At 27.4% G+C, this 19513-nt stretch overlaps 1 protein-coding gene and 1 pseudogene across 1 annotated transcript; one reads left to right on the top strand and one right to left on the bottom strand.

The window, feature by feature from the left end:
- Nucleotides 1-31: 31 nt before the first annotated feature.
- Nucleotides 32-1831, top strand: LOC149060226 (E3 SUMO-protein ligase ZBED1-like). The gene is made up of 3 exons (XM_089228407.1): nt 32-313; nt 551-1462; nt 1538-1831. Exons 1-3 carry the CDS (start codon nt 32-34, stop codon nt 1829-1831), a joined length of 1488 nt encoding a protein of 495 aa, XP_089084533.1.
- Nucleotides 1832-13336: 11505 nt separating this feature from the next.
- LOC149060225 (uncharacterized) lies at nt 13337-19226 on the bottom strand (annotated as a pseudogene).
- Nucleotides 19227-19513: the final 287 nt, after the last annotated feature.

Here is a 19513-nt window from a genome sequence, read left to right as displayed (position 1 = left end):
ACACATTATACAATATGATGTTAGGAAAAAAATGTGCACTGAAAAAACTGATAATCTGGATCTGGAGGAAAATATTGATGACCCTAATACAGTTTTTGTCCAGCAAAATACTTCTGAAACACAAAACCAACCGTCTACATCTTCACTTTTGACATCTAAAATAACTCATACTTCTATTAAAACCTCCCAATCTCAAACAGTGATGGACTCATTTATACCAAGACCTCTATCTATGAATAAATCGCAAAAAATTGACGAACAATTAGGAATTATGATAGCCAAAGAATTTCAACCATTTAGTGTTGTTGAAAACGTTGAATTTAGAAAATTTGTTAATATGCTAAATCCTAATTATGCAATTCCTTCTAGAAAAACCGTCTCCAAGTCCATCATACCACAATTATTAGAAAAAACCAAACAAAAAGTAAAAACGAATTTAAATAATGCTAAATATATAGCATTTACTACAGACGGCTGGACGTCTTTGAACAACGATAGTTTCGTCGCTATAACAGTCCATTATATAGATAGTATAGAATGTGTTTTAAAGTCATATTTATTAGGATGCTATTATTTTGAACAAGCCCATACTGCAATTAATTTGTCTGAATTTATGAATAAATGTTTCGATGAGTGGGAAATATCTGAAAAAATTAAAATTGCCGTTAGTGATAATGCGGCTAATATTACAAGCGCAATAAGTTTAAATTCAAATTGGCGTCATATGCCATGCTTGGCACACAGCATAAATTTAATTGCACAAAGTGGGTTATCAGACATACAAATTGTTCACAAAAAAGTTAAAAGTATTGTAGAATTTTTTAAACGATCAACAAAATCATACATTAAATTAAAACAAACTCAAACACAAATGGGTCTACCTTTACTTAAATTAATTCAAGATGTTGCTACCCGTTGGAACAGTACGTACGATATGTTCCAAAGGTGTATTGATATTAAAGATCCTTTAATATCAACAATAGCACTTATTGGTAAAGTTGAAAATTTATCATCCGATGATTTTGATATAATGGAACATTATTGCAGTATTTTTAAAGAAATGACAGTTGAGCTTAGTTCTGAAAAAGGAGTATCGATTTCAAAAGTCATTATACTATGCAATGTTTTATTATCACATATAAAAAAAAAAATAAAAGAACCCAATTTACCATCTGCCATATACTCAATGCTTTTAACCATGGAAAAAAATGCAGAAAAACGATTTGACGGAATTGGAGAACAACGATTATTAACCGAAGCAACAATATTAGATCCAAGGTTAAAAAAAAAAGGCTTTAATAATACAACATCATATGAACGTGCATACCAGAAAATTATTCAAAGTGTTACAACAATTATTCAAATGGAAAAACATAATTTGTCGGAAAACGAAGTAAATGCCGTTCAAGAAAATTCAAATGAAAAAGAACAATTAGATATTTGGAAAGACTTCGACTTACAGGTTAGTTTTTTATTATATATTATTTTAGTAAGTCATAGCTTTATTTGTTTTAAAATAATAATCGATTTTCCACAGGCCTCTGCAACTACTATAATCAGCACTCCAAAATCTAAAGCTATTATTGAAATTAACAAATATTTAAATGAGCCCTTGTTAGATAGGAAATCGGATCCATTAATGTGGTGGAAACAGATGAAAATGGTTTATCCAAATTTGTACCAATTAGCGTTGTTAAGGTTATGTGTTCCCTCAACTTCAGTACCGTGCGAACGCATTTTTTCTAAAGCTGGGTACACTATATCAGATCGACGAAATAGATTGTCTATGAAAAATGCAGAATCTTTATTGTTCTTAAATAGTAATATTTAATATTTAAATTTAATTATTTCTAAAAAAAAGATATGACGTATAATCTATGAAATAATATAATACATTTATTATATTACTTATATTGTATAATTAATTTACATTTATTTTATAAAATGACTTGGCTTATGGTTAATTTAATACAGTTATATAGTTATATGAGTTATATAATATTTACACAAGGATAAGTAAATCTAAAATTCAAATAAAATACAAAATTATTATTATTATTTTACACATATTGTTTTTTATTTTTTTTTTTACATATTTTAGTGTCAGTTACTTCAATATAGAAGTATAAACAATATTGAATATAATATAATACAATATATGTATATTGTATATTATTATGTTATGATACCTATGCTTCGTTCAATATTGAAATTAAAATAATTTGCTTATCATTTGTTTCATGTGTATTTTTAATTCACGTGTAATTTGATGTAATATGCCATAAATAAAAGTTTATACATTTTTATAAGTTTATAAGTTATATTTTGTAATTTTGTATGTTAAAAATATAATATATTTTAACATCTGAAATTAATGATTTTATTGTCATAGTAATTAACATTAAATACACGAACTTTGTGTACAGGTATATTTTAAAAACACTTATAAAATTGTTACTTTTAGATTATTAATTGTCGAGTATAATACGCGACACGAGTGGCTGAAAAACAGGTTGTGTTTGTTGTAGTTATTTGGTTTGACATCGGTATTCGGTACTCAGTAGGTACTAGGTATTACATAGGTAATAATACTATTATAGGAAAAGTAGGTACTGAAAGGAACGATGGAACGAGTCATTTGGAATCGTTCCTTTTGTGAACCTGGAACGAAAGGAACGATTCACTAAAAGGAACGAAAAATCCCATCACTAAAACGCGTCTAGAAACTGCGTCAGACGCAAGTAACTGACGACGTGTATTTTTCTGAACTGCTTTCCTAGATGCGTCAGACGTCGTGCGTCTAGCGTCTTGACGCAACGTTACTGCCCCGATAGGAGTGTCAAGCGTCAGACGCGGTATTTGACCACTGATCACTCGCATTAACATGGCCGAGTTTGCTCTCGATTTTTAATTTAGTGAAGTGGGTGATGTTATTGGGCGATTTAAAGGTAAACTAACACGTATTTAAGTAAATAATAACAATAACTTCATTTTTAAGTAATTATTTGAAATTTATGATAAATTATTATAGTTGCAGTGAGATCTAGCACGTCTTGCTGATTCCATATTACAAATATATAAAATACAAGTTTCGGCGGTTCTGCATTAATATTTAAATTTATTATTTCTAAACTTAATTAATCCATGGCTTCATAATTTAAACTTATAAGTTGTATGATAAATTAAAGTTCCTAATAAATATTAATAGTTATCTAGTTATTATATAAAATTGTTACATAATTAATAAATAAATAACTGATAACTGAACAATTACTAATGTTATTCGAAGAATATCTAATTTAACCTGGTTACGATCAATTCTATACTTGCCGCTCTCGAAGAATATTTTGATTAGGTACTCTCATAGTTCCATATAATAGTAAAAATAGTCGATTTCCATAAATTGTATACAATATTATACAAACTTTGAATTATGATAAACATGGGTTTGTGTACATAGTATAGTAGGTACCTATTATAGTCTATAATAGTAGTATAGTGACTACGTTGACTGTTTCGCGTGCAAGTGACCACAGGTGAAATGGCGAAATTTGTTTTTACCTCTACTGAAGATGAATTATTAATAGAAAATATTCGATCTCACGAGATGATATACGATAGTGCTCATCCTAAACACAAGGATAACGTGATTAAAGAAGAATGCTGGAAAGATATTTCTAAAAATGTTTGTAGATCTGGTAAGTATTTTTTTCTTTTATTAACACTATAACATGTCTTTTAATATTTAAATTAACACAGCATTATAATTTTTTATTTATTAGGTATTATAATAATTATTAATACATACTACTATTAATTACTACTATAATTTTATTGAAATGATACAGCTCCTTCATTCATAAAAAATTGTTTAAATGAATCCCTTACATGAAAACCATCAGCATTTAAAAATCCACCTTCGCGTACAATTGGCATCATGTTATTTATCGGCCTTGATTCTTCTGGGTCATAACTATAAAACACTTTTCCATTTTTTTCCAAATATTCTTCTCTCAACATATTATGAAGGCAGCAGGCAACAACTATCATACTATCACAAGTATCGGGATTGATATTAATCGTTTGATAAAAAACACGAAATACTTGACTCAATAGTCCAAACGCATTTTCTGTAACACGACGTGCTCGACTTAGTCGGTAATTAAACACCGCTTTTGAAGCATCGTCATTGGCTGATTTTCTTGTGTATGGCTTCATGATATGTGTGTGTAAACGAAATGCCTCATCTCCTAAGATAACAAAAGGTAGTACACTATTGGTACCAGGTAATGCATTTGCATCTGGAAATCCAAATGTACCATTCAAAACTTTTTTCCCCAAATTAGATTTCAAAAATGTACCACTATCGCCTTCTCTCCCGTAAGAACCAACGTCAACTGCTACAAATTTGTTATTAGCATCTACCATTGCTAATAATACAATTGAGAAATAATCCTTATAATTGTAATACAAGGATCCTGTATTACTAGGAGAACGTATACGGACGTGTTTTCCATCAATTGCAAGTATACAATTAGGAAAATTCCATTGTTTCCAAAATTCCTCAGATTTAACCTTAAAATCGACGGTTTCCGTATTGGGTAGAAATATTGGCATAAGTCTGACTTTCAAAGCTTCCAGCGTTTCTTTAACAATTTTGCTTATGTAGCTATTAGAAATTCGGAACGAAAACGACAATGAGCGAAATGATTCTCCGGTAGCAATATATCTTAATTAAAATAACAATTAATATAAGTCTTGTATTATAGGTACATTTATTCAAGGCAGGTCATTAATAAGTAAAAAAATTAAAGTCAAGTTAAAAAGTTAATTTAATTTAAACCTTTTAACTTAAATAGTTATATTTGGATTTTCTTTAACTTAACTATTAACTGTCGTAAAATTTTTTTTTAAATTCAAAAAGTATAAGTTTTTAAAAATATTTCATGATAACTTTTAAAGAATTAACTACTTGTTAAAGTCTAATTATTTAAAAAATTTTACTCTTAATTTTACTCTTGTCTTCAAAAAATTTTTATGTTTTAAAAAATCATAAAAATAAACCACTTGATTTGATAAAAATGTTTTTATAATCAAAAGTTTTCTAAAAACAAAATTTTCAAATTGCATATTTGGAATTTTTCAAAATAATTTAAAATTGTATAGTTTAAACGAGTTTTATGTCAGTCATCTATTTTACTTATTGTGTGTAAAACAGATTGTAAATTTTCTAAAATATAAAAAAAGTGTTAAAAAAATAAATAATGATGTCAAAAAATGAAAAATGTTAAAGCTTTATGTATATATATATATAGGTAAATTAATTATTTTAATTGTTATTAGTGAATGATTGTAAAAAAAGATGGAGAAATATAAGAGACACTTACATGAAAAGTAAAAAAAAAACTAGGTACAGGATCTGAAAATGCGAAAAAAAAACCTTGGCCTTTAGCGCAAAGTATATCATTCTTGGATAAAGTCGAATTTGAACGAAGGTGAGTACATTAACTATACTTATAACAAAATATAATCAAATAATTTATAATTAAATAACAATCATATAACTCTATTTATATATTTAATATTTAAATCCAAAAATGTGTTTTTACTAACTAAATTAAATTTTTATTTTAGAACAATTTCAAACGTGTCACCATTCAGTCCATCGGCTAACGAAAGTCATGAAACAGATAACGACAATGAAGATATAGATCAGAATGAAGAAGACATAGAACCGAATTCTGAAACTATATTCGCTAGTATTCATAGTCAACAAGAAAAACTGTTAAATACGAAAGATGATGATGTGGATTTATTTTTTAAAAGTATTGCGGAGACAGTTAAAAAATTTCCAAAAAAAGGAATATCAGAGGCCAAATTAAAAGTCTTAACACTGGTTTCGGAATTGGAAGAAAAATACACTGAACCCGAGATTTCTGGATCAGCATGTTATCCTGCTCACCCCCCTCAAGATAATTCACTAAATTCAACTCCGAGGTCAACTTTATTTACTCCATATAATTACGCTGCATATCCTCAAGTTCCAGAACCACAACAGTTTTCAAATTTTGCTCCATTTGATAGTACAATTTATAAATCATAAGTGCATAAGTAAAAAATAAAATGGTATTTGTTTTCATACATTTTTTTTTCTAATATTTAAAACTATTACACATGATTTCAATTACACGATTTTTTTTTAATTTTTCTATTACAGAATAAATTGCATATTAATCTTTATTATTTATTATGATTATATAACTTTAATACTTAATATAACTACATTACCTCAACGTTAACGCTAATTTTTCTTCAGGTGTAATCGGCTGTTGTACTCGATTATATGGCTCTGAAGAGATATCATTTTTCACCAGTGACAAAACAAAATTAAACTGTTTTAAATTTAATCTGAAAAACTCTCTGAATAATTTTTCATCGTTCACTAAATGCCCTTTAATCAATTTTTTAAAAAATCCTTCCTGTTCTCTCATTAAAAACATAGGTTTTATAGATCCTCTTTTCTTCTTTAGTGTTAAAGATTCTAACATATTGTCTTCTTCTTCCTCTTCTTCAAGCAATAACATCAAGATATTATTAACATTCATAACAGCTTGTTGGTTATTCATAATAATTGTTCTAATGTCAGTATACGATGAACACTCAAGAACTAATGTTCCATATTTATAAATCACTTAATTTCAGAGTTAAAATCTAGTGATCTAGTTATCGAAACATAAATAATATGTTCTAGTGATCCTATCATTAAGTTTCACTAGAAGTTCATTGAAATAATATTAAATTATTTGTAGAATGCAATTAGGTAGATAATAGGTACCTAGTATATTATATAATTATATAGCGATTCACTATTTTCAGTATTTTGGATCTAGTTAAGTCCATTATAAAGTATTAAATAAATATTAATACCTGCTAAAAGTTACTTACTTTTTTCTACAAATAAAATATAATAATTATTTTTTTTTACTGAAACACCCTTTCCCCCTAAACAGCTACCGATATACAATACACATATTTAACATTTTTTGAAATATACAGTTAATACTTGTTTTTAATAAAAATAATAATTTTGAAATATATATTTATTTTTTAGGACCTTTCGAAAAAAAATTAAATAATAATAAATTATAAATAAATTAATATTATTAATAAATAATAATCCACTTCTGATTAGTAGGTATTAACCATATAGGTAAACAAGCTAAACGCAATGCCTTGACGCAATGTAGGAAAGCAAGCCAGACGCAACGTCTAGACGGGACGTCAGACGCAGCTTTAGAACGTTGCGTCTTGACGCACCTAGGAACGCGTACCTTTAGGTAATTGTATATTATTCAAAAATTATTTAGAATTTAATTTTAATTTTACATCACATTGACATAATTTAAAATTTTTCTTATTACATATTTTTTGTGTGTAATAATTCAATTTCTATAAAAAAATACCTAATGTAGGAGCATGTTTTAAAAAACTAAGTTAATTTAAACATTTAGATATTTTTAGATGTCAAAATTTCAAATGGAATATTAATCGTATCAATAATAAGTAGTAGGTACTAGGTACTCTAAATTTTTTTTTACTTTTTCAGTATACTCAGAAATATATTATCACCTAAATTAAAAATTATAAAATGTGTAAGTTTGGTTCAGCCCATGATAAGTTATGGGATACACTTTTCAAGAAGTGCTTACCATATTCACATTAATAATTAATAAATTAAAGTTTACAATGAATTCACTTTTAAACTTATATTTTTCAAACCAATTCTATAACCTAGTAATATTTTAATATCTTAATAATTAATGAACTGTCTATCTAATTTGGATAATTGATACCTACATTGTATTATAAAAAAAATATGTATGTTTATTGTTAATGTTAAATTATAAGGAATTAATAAATTACTTGTGCTACTAGATATAATAGTTTAATTGGGATTATAAACCTTATATTTTACACTTTTACATTGAGAACTGAGTTCAATAAGTTTTATCCGTTATTGGCTTTTTGTAAAATTTGCACATGCCACATGGTTTAAAATTAATTTATCTATTTTTAATAGTTAATAACTCTTTTAATTTTAAACATTACATTGATAGAATAAAATTCAAGGATTTAATAATTTAGTAATATTTGTATAGGTTTTATTTGCATAGGTTATATTTAATTTGACTAAAAACTATTGTTAATAAAGTTTTTTATAAGTAGGTAGGTACCTAATAGTTAAGTAATATTTTAGTTATTATGTCATATTATCTGTCATATCTTAACTCTACTCACACCACAGCCACATACTTAAGTGAGTAGAGGAGTAGACCTATGTTGTAATAAAGCATGTTATCTCATTTGTACTAACATTTTGTTGGTACATAAAAAATCAAATACCAAAGTACCTACCTAGTACCTACTACCTACAATACCTACTCAAAGTTTTTACTGCATATTTTTAATTTTTTGATGCACAAGTGCTAAAGTGCATATTGTTTTTAAATGCCTATTTGATGATTTTTTTAGTACTCCTTACTCTAATTATAATATATAATCTGAGAACGAGAGAATAGAAATACCTAAGTGAGTAGAAATACAAACGTATAGCATATGCCCTATAGGTACTATCAATGGTAATACATAATATTTTATATTTACAGTTAATATTATGTACAATTATAAGTTTGTCATTTTGTACAATTTTAGTTCCAATTGTTCTATAAATATTTAATTTACACAATTCTGATGTTAAAATATGGAAATTGACGCGGCTTCGGCGGCGTCGATGACGGTGGTGATCCGCGGAAGACCGGTCGCTAATGTGTGGTGGCGAGGTGAGTGTGACGGTGTAGAAAAACAAAAGAAAGGAACAAACAACACAGTTGGTCACTACTACTGAGGGCAATGTGGGGTTACCACGTTTATTGCGTTAAGATATATTAAATAATAATGTGCGTCTGATTGACGTGAAAAGTGTCGGCGGGTATTCGTCGATGCGTATCGCACGGAGATCGATGAACGAGAGAGAGCCCGGCGGCGGCCGGTACTCGTCCGGCACGACTTGTCTTCCCGTCCCGCCTAGCCTTTCCGGCGTAGAGCGAGAGTCGACGATGTCGTGTCGTTGTCACCCGTGGTGGTGGTTGATAAGGTCGTAGCTCGGTCGCGGCGGTGCCTGTACTTTGTACTGGCTGCTGCTGCGTACCGTGTCAAAATTTATTTTTAAATTAGATTTAATATTCAAAAAATGGAAGTTGATGAGTCGAAATCTAATTCTGAATGTGAGCAGACATACTTCATCAAGTTGAAACAAAAATAACGATAAAAAAAAAAAAAAATATTGAGTGGAGAATGTATTTTAATGGACAAAAAAGGTACAAGTGCCGTTTGGGAGGTTTTTAAAAATGTGGTTTATAATAATGATGAAAATATATTTACGGGTTTTGTTGCATGTACTAAATGTAAAGCGACGTTTAAGTACAACTATAGTAGTGGTACATCAACATTAAGCAGGCATAAATGTGTAATTGTTAATACCAAAGACGGTGCTCAAGCCAGTATGGATTCTTTTGTGTCTAAAAAATTAAAAACTATTCCTGATAAATTAAAATCTGAATGCATAGATAAATCAGTAAAGTTTTGTAGTTTGGACATTAGACCACTGTCTATAATAGATGGTTCTGGTTTCAAAGAACTTGGACAATTTTTAATAAAAGTTGGTCGTCAATATGGGGATGTAGATATAAATGACTTAATGCCACATCCGACTACTGTGTCAAAAAACACAATAAAAATTGCTGAAAATCATAGAAATACACTTTTTGAAAGTATTGTACCGTTTATACAAGACAAATGCTGTTCTATGACTACGGATATGTGGTCCGATAAATATAAAAAATGGCACTAAATCACTATTACTGTTCATTATATTGATACAAACTGGATTTTGCAAAAAAATGTACTACACACTGGTCAATGGCCAGTGTCAGAGAAAAAAACGGCAGAAAATATAAAAAATTCAATTAGTACTTTTTTAACAAGCTTTGAATCTACAAAGTCTCAGATTCCTAATGAATTAATGGAAAAAATCACATTTGTAACCGAACAAGGACCAAACATGACAAGTTCAAGTGGACTAGGAGCATACAACAGATTAAATTGTTGTGCTCATATGCTCAATACCGTATTGAGACATGTTTTTGAACCTAAGTTTTTAGATGCTGAAGATGAAAGAAATAGGAAATTGTTGGAGCCCGTTACGAAACTTCTGCCAGGAGCTAAAAGCTTTGTAAAATACATGAAAACATCTGGAGAGGTAAACAAATTATCTAAAGGGTTAATTCAAGAAGTGGAAACTAGGTGGAATACTAGGTTGGCAATGCTACTATCGATACACGAACAGTGGGATGAAATAATTAATGAATATGGTGAAGATTTTTGGCGACTTCAAAATATAGATATCGATTTACTCAAACAAATTACTGAATTTCTCAAACCATTTAAGACGGCTTCTGATGAGTTGGAAGGAGATATTAACCCTACTATACACAAAGTTCTCTTATACAAAGTTGTTCTTGAAAAACACATTGACAAGTACTGTAATTTGGAAGAAGACACGTTTAATTCATCGGATGAATTAAATTCTATATCCATAACTCAAAAACTAGGAATCCGCGCTAGAGAAATGTTTAAGAAAAAATTTATTATAAACAGAACACTCATGTTGCGTGTTTTCTATGGCCTAATTTTAAAAAACTAAAAATGGTGTCAGACGAGAGTGAAAGGAAAAGAATTATGAACAATGTTAAGTTAGAGCTTCTAAAAATAGAAATTGAACAAAAAGAAGAATATACTGAGACTGAATCAATCGAAAACCCTGCCCTGAATTCATCGCAGTTTTCTGAATGGGAAGATGATGTACCACAACCAAAACAGTCGTATGGACAAGAAATAGACAACTATTTAACCTGTTTTGTAGGTAAAAATGTAGATATCGACATACTCAATTTTTGGAAAAGTCAAAATGAGAAATTTCCTCTACTTTCCCGATAAGCTCGTCGAACTCTCTGTATACCAGCATCTAGTGCAAGCAGTGAACGAGTTTTTAGTGTTGCAGGGAGAATAATTGAAGAGCGCAGAAGCCGTCTAAAAGGAGAAACAGTTGACTCGCTCATATTTCTACATGACTACTTTAAAAACACATATGTTTCATTTTCCTAACAAAATTTATAATATTACATTTTTTTATAATAAAATTAAATAAAGTGACTAGGAGTTTCTAGTGAGTGGTACTTTTGAGTACTGACTATAATCAGTGTCCGTTTATTGTTAATTTATTAAATAAAATAAACAATTGGTATTCTTAATCAATTTCATGATTTTTTAATTTAATAAATAATTACTGTTCCTATCTCCTATCTCTAACCTAAGTAACAAATAATAAACAAAACTCAATAAATAACCATAAACATGAAATTATATTAATGAAGATTTCAATTGCATGTGTTTAAATTATTGTAAATAGTTATTTATGGGCCAGTGGTAATATTTTAAATTAGCAACTATAGGAAAACTGAGTAGACAATAGACTCGATCTAAGTAAAATAAATAACCCGAGTGGAAGTAATGCGAGAGCAATCCCCTCCAGGCAACACGATTTAACCTAGAAAAAAAAATGTAAAATATATAATTCTGATCAATACTTAATTTGATGATCAGTCAATGGAACGACATATTTTTATTTTGTTTTTGATTAATTTGTTTTATGTGGACGATCCTGTTTAGTGTTTAGTTTCTAAATCACCAAATTTGTCATGGGTCAAGTTCATATTAACAAATAAAAATGGTCCTGATCCGAGTTTTCATTATTAAATAAAAATGGTCCTGGTCCGGGTTTTCATTATTAAATAAAAACGGTCTTGGTCCGGGTTGGTTTTTTTTTTAAATATAAAATCCGAGCTGGGCTGGTCCGGGCTTTTAAAAAAATCGTGAGCTTGGTAAAAAATGGTCTGGGTTGAAAAATATATTTTAGAAATTGGTCTGGTCCGGTTAAACAAATCGTCTTAAATATTTGGTCTGGTCAGATCCCATTTTTATAGGACCGGGCTGTTCTCTACTGTCCACATATTGTAAGTGTATATGTATAATAAACACATGGGAGGAGAAGACCTATTGGATAGCTTGTTAGGACGACAGAAAATTAAAATAAGAAGTCGTAAATGGTATTTAAGGATTTTCTATCATTTACTTGATGTGACTGTTGTCAATTCAAGGCTGTTACATAAGCGAATAATTGGACGGTTTTCGGGAAAAGGGGCATTAGTCAAAAATAGCTACTTTTCAGGAGAAGCATAAAACTTAATAAAATCAAATATTCTTTATCTTTTTTTATTCTGTTTTCATATTTCTTATTGTTATATTTTTATGGATTTTTGAAGTATTTGAAAAAAATTAAAATAATGTTTTACCTTTTGTTTGATGACTTATGACTATCTGCATGGAAAAATAACTGTAAAATGACTTATGCCCTTTTTCCTATTTTGACTTGTGACCATTTGCTATTTAAAACAACTTCAATTCTAACTTATGCTGTTTATCTTGTTTTGACTTGTGACTATTTGCTATTCAAAATACTATAATATAACTGGATTTTCACTGTTTTTATAACTAAAGAAAGTTACTTTACTATCCTTTAATACAAATTAATTAAAATGTTGTTGAGTTATTAATTTATTAATTTCCTAATATTTTCTTCTTATTTTTTCACAATGGATACTTCCCTATTCAATAAAAAACACAATATATGTGATAGTATTGTAACACATAAAATATTTTTTTTCCTTTATATTTCATTATAAAACTAACCTTTTAAACAACTTAAAAAAAGAAAAACAATATAACACTAGTAATAATATATAACATAAAATAAATTTTTCCTTAGTATTTTATTTAAGTAAAAATTAACATTTTAAACAATTTATAAAAAGAAAAACAATGTATAACATAAAATTAATTTGCATTCCATTTTATTAAAAATTAAGCAACTTAAAAGAAAAACAGAAAGAAAAACAATGTTACGCTAGTAATATATAACATAAAATAAATTTTTCCAAGTTTCAAATAATTTTAAGTATAAAATAAACGATTTAAAAAAAGAAAAACAATGTATGACATAAAATAAATTTGTTTTCCATTTGATTAAAAATAATTATTAACTTTTCAAACAATTAAAAAAAATTACAGTATTATCAGTCTTCATCATCTGAAATAATAGGATCATTCATGCCTGTTTTTGTTTTTAAATTGATATAATATTGGTGAAATACTTCCGGTATCAATGGTAATAATGACAGAAGATCTTTTTTTTTTCAGTGGTTATTGGTAACTCTTCACTATAAGTATTAGGTAAAATAGTACTATTTTTTACCTTTTTACGACTCAAATCAAGACTTAAAAAATCTTCTTCTTCTGTTAAGGAGTTTTTATAATACACTGTGTTAAGTTTTCCTTTTATATACCTTAGCCATTTGGTCTCTTGAAAGACAAATTTATCACCTACTGTATTTAGTTTTGACATTTTGTATTTAATTTTTAAGAGGCTGCTAAAATCAAAGAAGTTACTTTGATGCATATTTATTACTTCAAATTTTTTCCTCCAGCCCATCGAATCATATGTGTCCAGTCATTTGGATGGTTTATTGAACCAGAGTATCTTTTTCTTGCTTTTTCAATCCTAGCATGATCAGAGTCACACTCCATCCTAGTATGCCCTGGAACCATAAACTTGTGATCTATGGTCTTAACTGAATTATCTTGTTCCAAGTACCAGAGACACATGGCCATAAAAATACTATTTTTGTTTTGGCCAGAGCAACAGTCACTGTACATTACAACGTGCTCTATATCTGGAGAGATTTTTTTCAAAAAATTAAAAACACAAGAACTAATATCACTGGCACCTCTTTTTGCAATTGGTTCACTCCAGATATAACAATATGATGCTGAAGAAGATATGATATTGTGAACTGTAAGGTTGTATGTCCACAACTGACGTTTGTAAAACACTACAGAAGACTCTAAACTTGGTGTTGGAAGACACTGTTGAAGGTCGAACGCTAAAACACATTTTTTGTCTTTTGTTGTACATACTGAATCATTTCTTTTTGATTCGTATGCTTGTTCAGCTTGATTTTGGTGTTTGGTCTGTTCAGATATGAGTTCAGTTTTCTGATCAGCAGTTATATGGATATTTGAAAGTTGCATATGAATCCTATCACAACGTGCACACGTATCTTTCTTTGGATTTTTGGCTTTAAGTCCAGAGGCTTTAAAATATTTTTCGTATATAGTACGACTAACAGGAGTTTCAACAGATTTCTTATATTCGTCATATGCAGCTTGTAAACTAAAAAATGGTGGTAGATATTTTTTACTAGTTTCCTTTCGACAGTAATGACTCTCATAGGTAGGGAGACTTTTTAAATGATCTTTAACAAGCATTATTTCTTTATAACTTATTTTATGTGCTGGTGCTGATTTGCCTCTTTTATCTGGTGATGTATTGCTAACTGGAGAGTTTAATTTTTGTGCACAGACATTACGTACAAATTTAGTTGTTTCTCCAAAAATTTTAAGAAAACACATTTTGCAAACCGATACTAAGTTACCATGTTTTGGAACATAATAATGGTATGTTTTTCCCCTATTTTTTTGCTTCTCGGGGGTCAATCTACGTTTTCTTGTTGTTGTTTTTTCAGTAAATTGTATCAACCTAGAAATATAAGTTACTCTTCTAGTAAAACATTTCATGGACCAATACAATTTAAAGAAATTTTCACGCAATTCAGTATCAATTTTAGTAGGTATTACATTTCGCTCTACAGTTTTTTAATGGCTCAGATGATCTGGCTTTGACAACTTTACCTTTATTGGTAATATATTCTAACCCACTATTTCTATTAAGTTTTCGGTATTTTTCAACTCATTTGTTTCTCCTTTAACACTAATTATAATCTTTCTCTTATTTGGAATAAATGCATCAAATTCATCGTCAAAAGTATCATGTTCGTTATCTGCTACTAAAATATTTTCTGGAGTACCTGGAATTACACTTAATGTCTTGATTGAACTTTCCCAATTTTCATTTGGACATTTATCACTTTCTATCTGGGTAAGACAATTATACTCATAATTGGTTCTAACCTAGTTTTGTATCAACAAAATATTTTATTACATGATTTAAAAACAATCAAATAGTTAAATATTTTAAGAAAACAATAAAAAATATTTTTTAATTATTTAAATAATAATTGATGTATTGAATAATAAGATTGATGTTTTAAGTTTTTAGTGTATATACAATCTACTGGTATTAAAATACCTATTCAATAGCTATACAATTGTCAGTTAGTATGTTAAAATTATTTTAAAATTGAAAACATTAATTAATTTGTACTAAAAAGTGTAAATATTTTACAATCAGATAATTACATAACTTAGAGTTCTAATAGATTAATATTTGCATTGCATAATAGGTATGAAACATCTTTTAAAAAATATCATAATCATAATTTCTAGAAGGTATATTTAAAAAAAAAATTATTATTTGTGGAATAGTGGGCAAAATATTGATATTTATTTCTAAAGTGTAAAAAATATATTAACAATGTAAAACTGTATTATAAAGGGACATTTTTATATTATTATCCTTGTTAAATAAATTTGTAGTAGATGTTTATATACCTACTTATTTTGTGGTTATTATTCTTACCTCATCCACGCTTTCTTTAGTTGCATAGCATAGAATCCTACCATCATCTGCATTGGTAGTTGTATTTATTTCATTATCAAATACAATTTCAAAATCTACACCATCAAGGCTTAAAACATTATTTTTTATTTCATTTTCTTCGACATTTTTAGATTTACAGCAATCAATTATCTAAAACAAAATTCATAAGGTTATAAGGGTAGTGAGTGTAAAAATAAAATAATAAAGTAACTTACATCATGTGTTTGAACACTTTGAACTTCAGCAGTTTCATTACCATAAAATAGATTATGGTTACTTTCTTTTACCCATTCCTAATTTGTAATATATTTTCATAATAAAACTTTTGAATACATACCTAATACCTATGAATAATAGTATTTTATAATCTAAATATGTTTACCTGTATACGATGGTGATGGGATGAATCCTGTAAAGGTTTAGAACTAAATCTTTCAAATAATAATTTTCTTTTAACCTTTTCATTTTTAGGTTTCTCAATTTGTTTTTTTTCTATATCAATAAAGAAGATTAATTTTAATAGTATTTAATATATAATAATTACTATAATATATTATTACATTAATGTATAAACATTTTTCCTACTTTTTATCTATCTATTAGATTCTGAGCGGAGCGATGAATGTATTGATTTTACCATGATGTGTGTTTTTTTTGTGTCTGTCATCACGTTTTGGGGCAGTAAAAATGCATCGATTTTTGACTTCAGTACCTCGTTCGATTAGAAAGTGAATCTAGTTGGTACTTTGGGGGGTCAAGAGTAAAAAATTCTTAATACTTTTCTAAATAATTGAGAAAAACAAACTAAAAATTAAGGGAAAAACGGGAAATTTTACGCACACTCATTTTTCGACAAAATCGATTTTGGTTTTTGATGTAACTTTAAAACAAATGACCATAGATACATGCAATTTTCACCTAATGTTTATATAAGTATATTCTATCCACCATGCAATTTTCAAAAAATTTTGACTTAAGTTGAACTATTCATAGGCATTTCAAATTTTCGATCATTATTAGTTTTTTTTAAATTAATATCGATAAAAATTTATTTGTTAGGCAGAAAAGCTTGAAAATTTAATACAAGGCTCTTAACATATTGTTACAATAGCAGTTGAAAAATAAAAGAAATTCATAGTCACAATTTTTTTTTATAAGCATTCAAAGTTTGAATTTTGACAAAATACGTAAAAATCACGAAAATTCACAAATTATTTTAAGCTAGAAATTCATAAAAAATTTTCTTTTTAAATCTAAGATTTAAAAATTTATTACAAGATTCCTTACAAGTTTTTCAATCTTTATCACAAATAAAAATTCCACCGGAAATTCAAATTAAATTTTTATGAGCATTTGAAATTTAAATTTTTACAACATTGGATTTTCACTTTTAGCGATTTCCTTATTTTGGTGTAACTCTAAAACAAATTACCGCAGATACTTGAAATTTTCGCTGAATGTTTATATAGGCGTTTTATATATTTGATAAAATTTTCAAAATATTTACATTTGTTTTGAGCTGTTTACTGACATTTTAATTTTTCAACTTTTTTAGTTTTTTTTTCTATAAATATCGATAAAAATTTATTTGTTCGGTAGAAAAGCTTGAAAATTTAATACAAGGCTTCTGACACGTTGTAACAATAGAAGTTAAAAAATATTAAAAATTCGTAGGCACGATTTTTTTGTATAAGCATTTAAAGTTCAAATTTTGACTAAATACGTAAAAATTACGGCAATGTTCAAATTATCTTAGATAGAAATTCATAAAAGTTTTTCTTTTTAATTCTAAGATTTGAAAATTTAATACAAGGCTCCTAACATATTTTTACAATAGAAGTTGAAAAATAAAAGAAATACATAGTCACAATGTTTTTTTATAAGCATTCAAAGTTTGAATTTTTACAACATATTATGTAAAAATCACGAAAATTCGTAAATTATTTTATGCTAGAAATTCATAAGAAATTTTCCTTTTATATCTAAGATTTGAAAATTTAATACAAGGCTCATTATATATTTTTAGAATAGCAATTGAAAAATAAAAGAAATATTTAGTCACAATTTTTTTTATAAGCATTTAAAGTTCAAATTTTGACTAAATACGTAAAAATTACGGCAATGTTCAAATTATCTTAGATAGAAATTCATAAAAGTTTTTCTTTTTAATTCTAAGATTTGAAAATTTAATACAAGGCTCCTAACATATTTTTACAATAGAAGTTGAAAAATAAAAGAAATACATAGTCACAATTTTTTTTTATAAGCATTCAAAGTTTGAATTTTTACAACATATTATCTAAAAATCACGAAAATTCGTAAATTATTTTATGCTAGAAATTCATAAGAAATTTTCCTTTTATATCTAAGATTTGAAAATTTAATACAAGGCTCATTATATATTTTTAGAATAGCAATTGAAAAATAAAAGAAATATTTAGTCACAATTTTTTTTTATAAGCATTTAAAGTTCAAATTTTGACTAAACACGTAAAAATTATGGCAATGTTCAAATTATCTTAGATAGAAATTCATAAAAGTTTTCCTTTTTAATTCTAAGATTTGAAAATTTAATACAAGGCTCCTAACATATTTTTACAATAGCAGTTGCAAAATAAAAGGATAGTCACAATTTTTGCTTTAAGCATTCAAAGTTTGAGTTTTGACAACATATTATGTAAAAATCACGAAAATCACGAAAATACAGAAATTATTTTAAGCTAGAAATTCATAAAAAATTTTCTTTTTATATCTAAGATTTGAAAATTTAATACAAGGCTCATAATATATTTTTACAATAAAAATTGAAAAATAAAAGAAATGCGTAGTCACAATTTTTTTTTTACAAGCATTCAAAGTTTGAATTTTGGCAACATATGTAAAAATCACGAAAATTTGCAAATTATTTCAAACTAGAAATTCATAAAAAATTTTCTTTTTAAATCTAAGATTTGAAAATTTTTAATAATCTATAATATATCCTAGACAGATAAACCGTCTTCGCTCAGAATCGTTTTTTGTATACAATGATATAATATCATTGGATTCAAATTTAATTCCATCCATTACAGTAACCCACTTGTAACCTACTGTACAGCAGAGCGACATACACGACTTACCCGCTTTTTTATACATACCTATATATTTATTTAACATGATATGATATGATATGATATACATAATATAAATAAAAAATAAGTAATAAACAATTGTAATTTTATTTAACTACCCACACCAAAATTATTATTATTTTTATATACATTTTAAGTATAGGTAATTATTATAATAATTACAATAAATCATGATTCAAATGTTTAAATATTCTTGAACAATTTAATTTGTACATGTAATATTAATTTATAAATAGTAATTATTATTAAAATAAGAACTTACCTTTTGCTAATAACAAGAGTAAGTTAGTACGTTTGGACATTTTTAACTTATATCAAAATTTTAATACTATAAATATCACAAAAACTGACTAGTGCCCTTTAGAATTTGATAATGTTGAAGTTTGTATTATGAGTATTATGACAACCGACTTGTGACCATACACATATAACGAATATTGACTAGTGCCCAACGGCATTTGTCAATTATGTGATAACTAATAGGCATATCAAAATAACAGTGGTACCATTCGATCGGGCGTAAAATTTCCTACAAAATAGATGCATAATCTGAAAAAGTCAAAATTTGACTTGTGCCCCTTTTCCCGAA

The sequence above is a fragment of the Diuraphis noxia genome, unplaced genomic scaffold (genome assembly GCF_037042655.1).
Source record: "Diuraphis noxia isolate RWA-SAM2 unplaced genomic scaffold, SU_Dnox_SAM2 contig0001, whole genome shotgun sequence".
Taxonomy (NCBI): domain Eukaryota; kingdom Metazoa; phylum Arthropoda; class Insecta; order Hemiptera; family Aphididae; genus Diuraphis; species Diuraphis noxia.
Note: the sequence above shows the minus strand (reverse complement) of the source record. Positions and strands in the feature narration are given on the sequence as shown.

What these genes read in the sequence shown, in the direction of transcription:
- LOC149060226 (XM_089228407.1), top strand. Translation starts at nt 32, where the DNA reads ATGTGCACTGAAAAAACTGATAATCTGGATCTGGAGGAAAATATTGAT. An exon ending in CATTTAGTGTTGTTGAAAAC is followed by an intron (nt 314 to 550) that starts GTTGAATTTAGA and finishes TGTGTTTTAAAG; the next exon opens with TCATATTTATTAGGATGCTA. An exon ending in GGAAAGACTTCGACTTACAG is followed by an intron (nt 1,463 to 1,537) that starts GTTAGTTTTTTA and finishes GATTTTCCACAG; the next exon opens with GCCTCTGCAACTACTATAAT.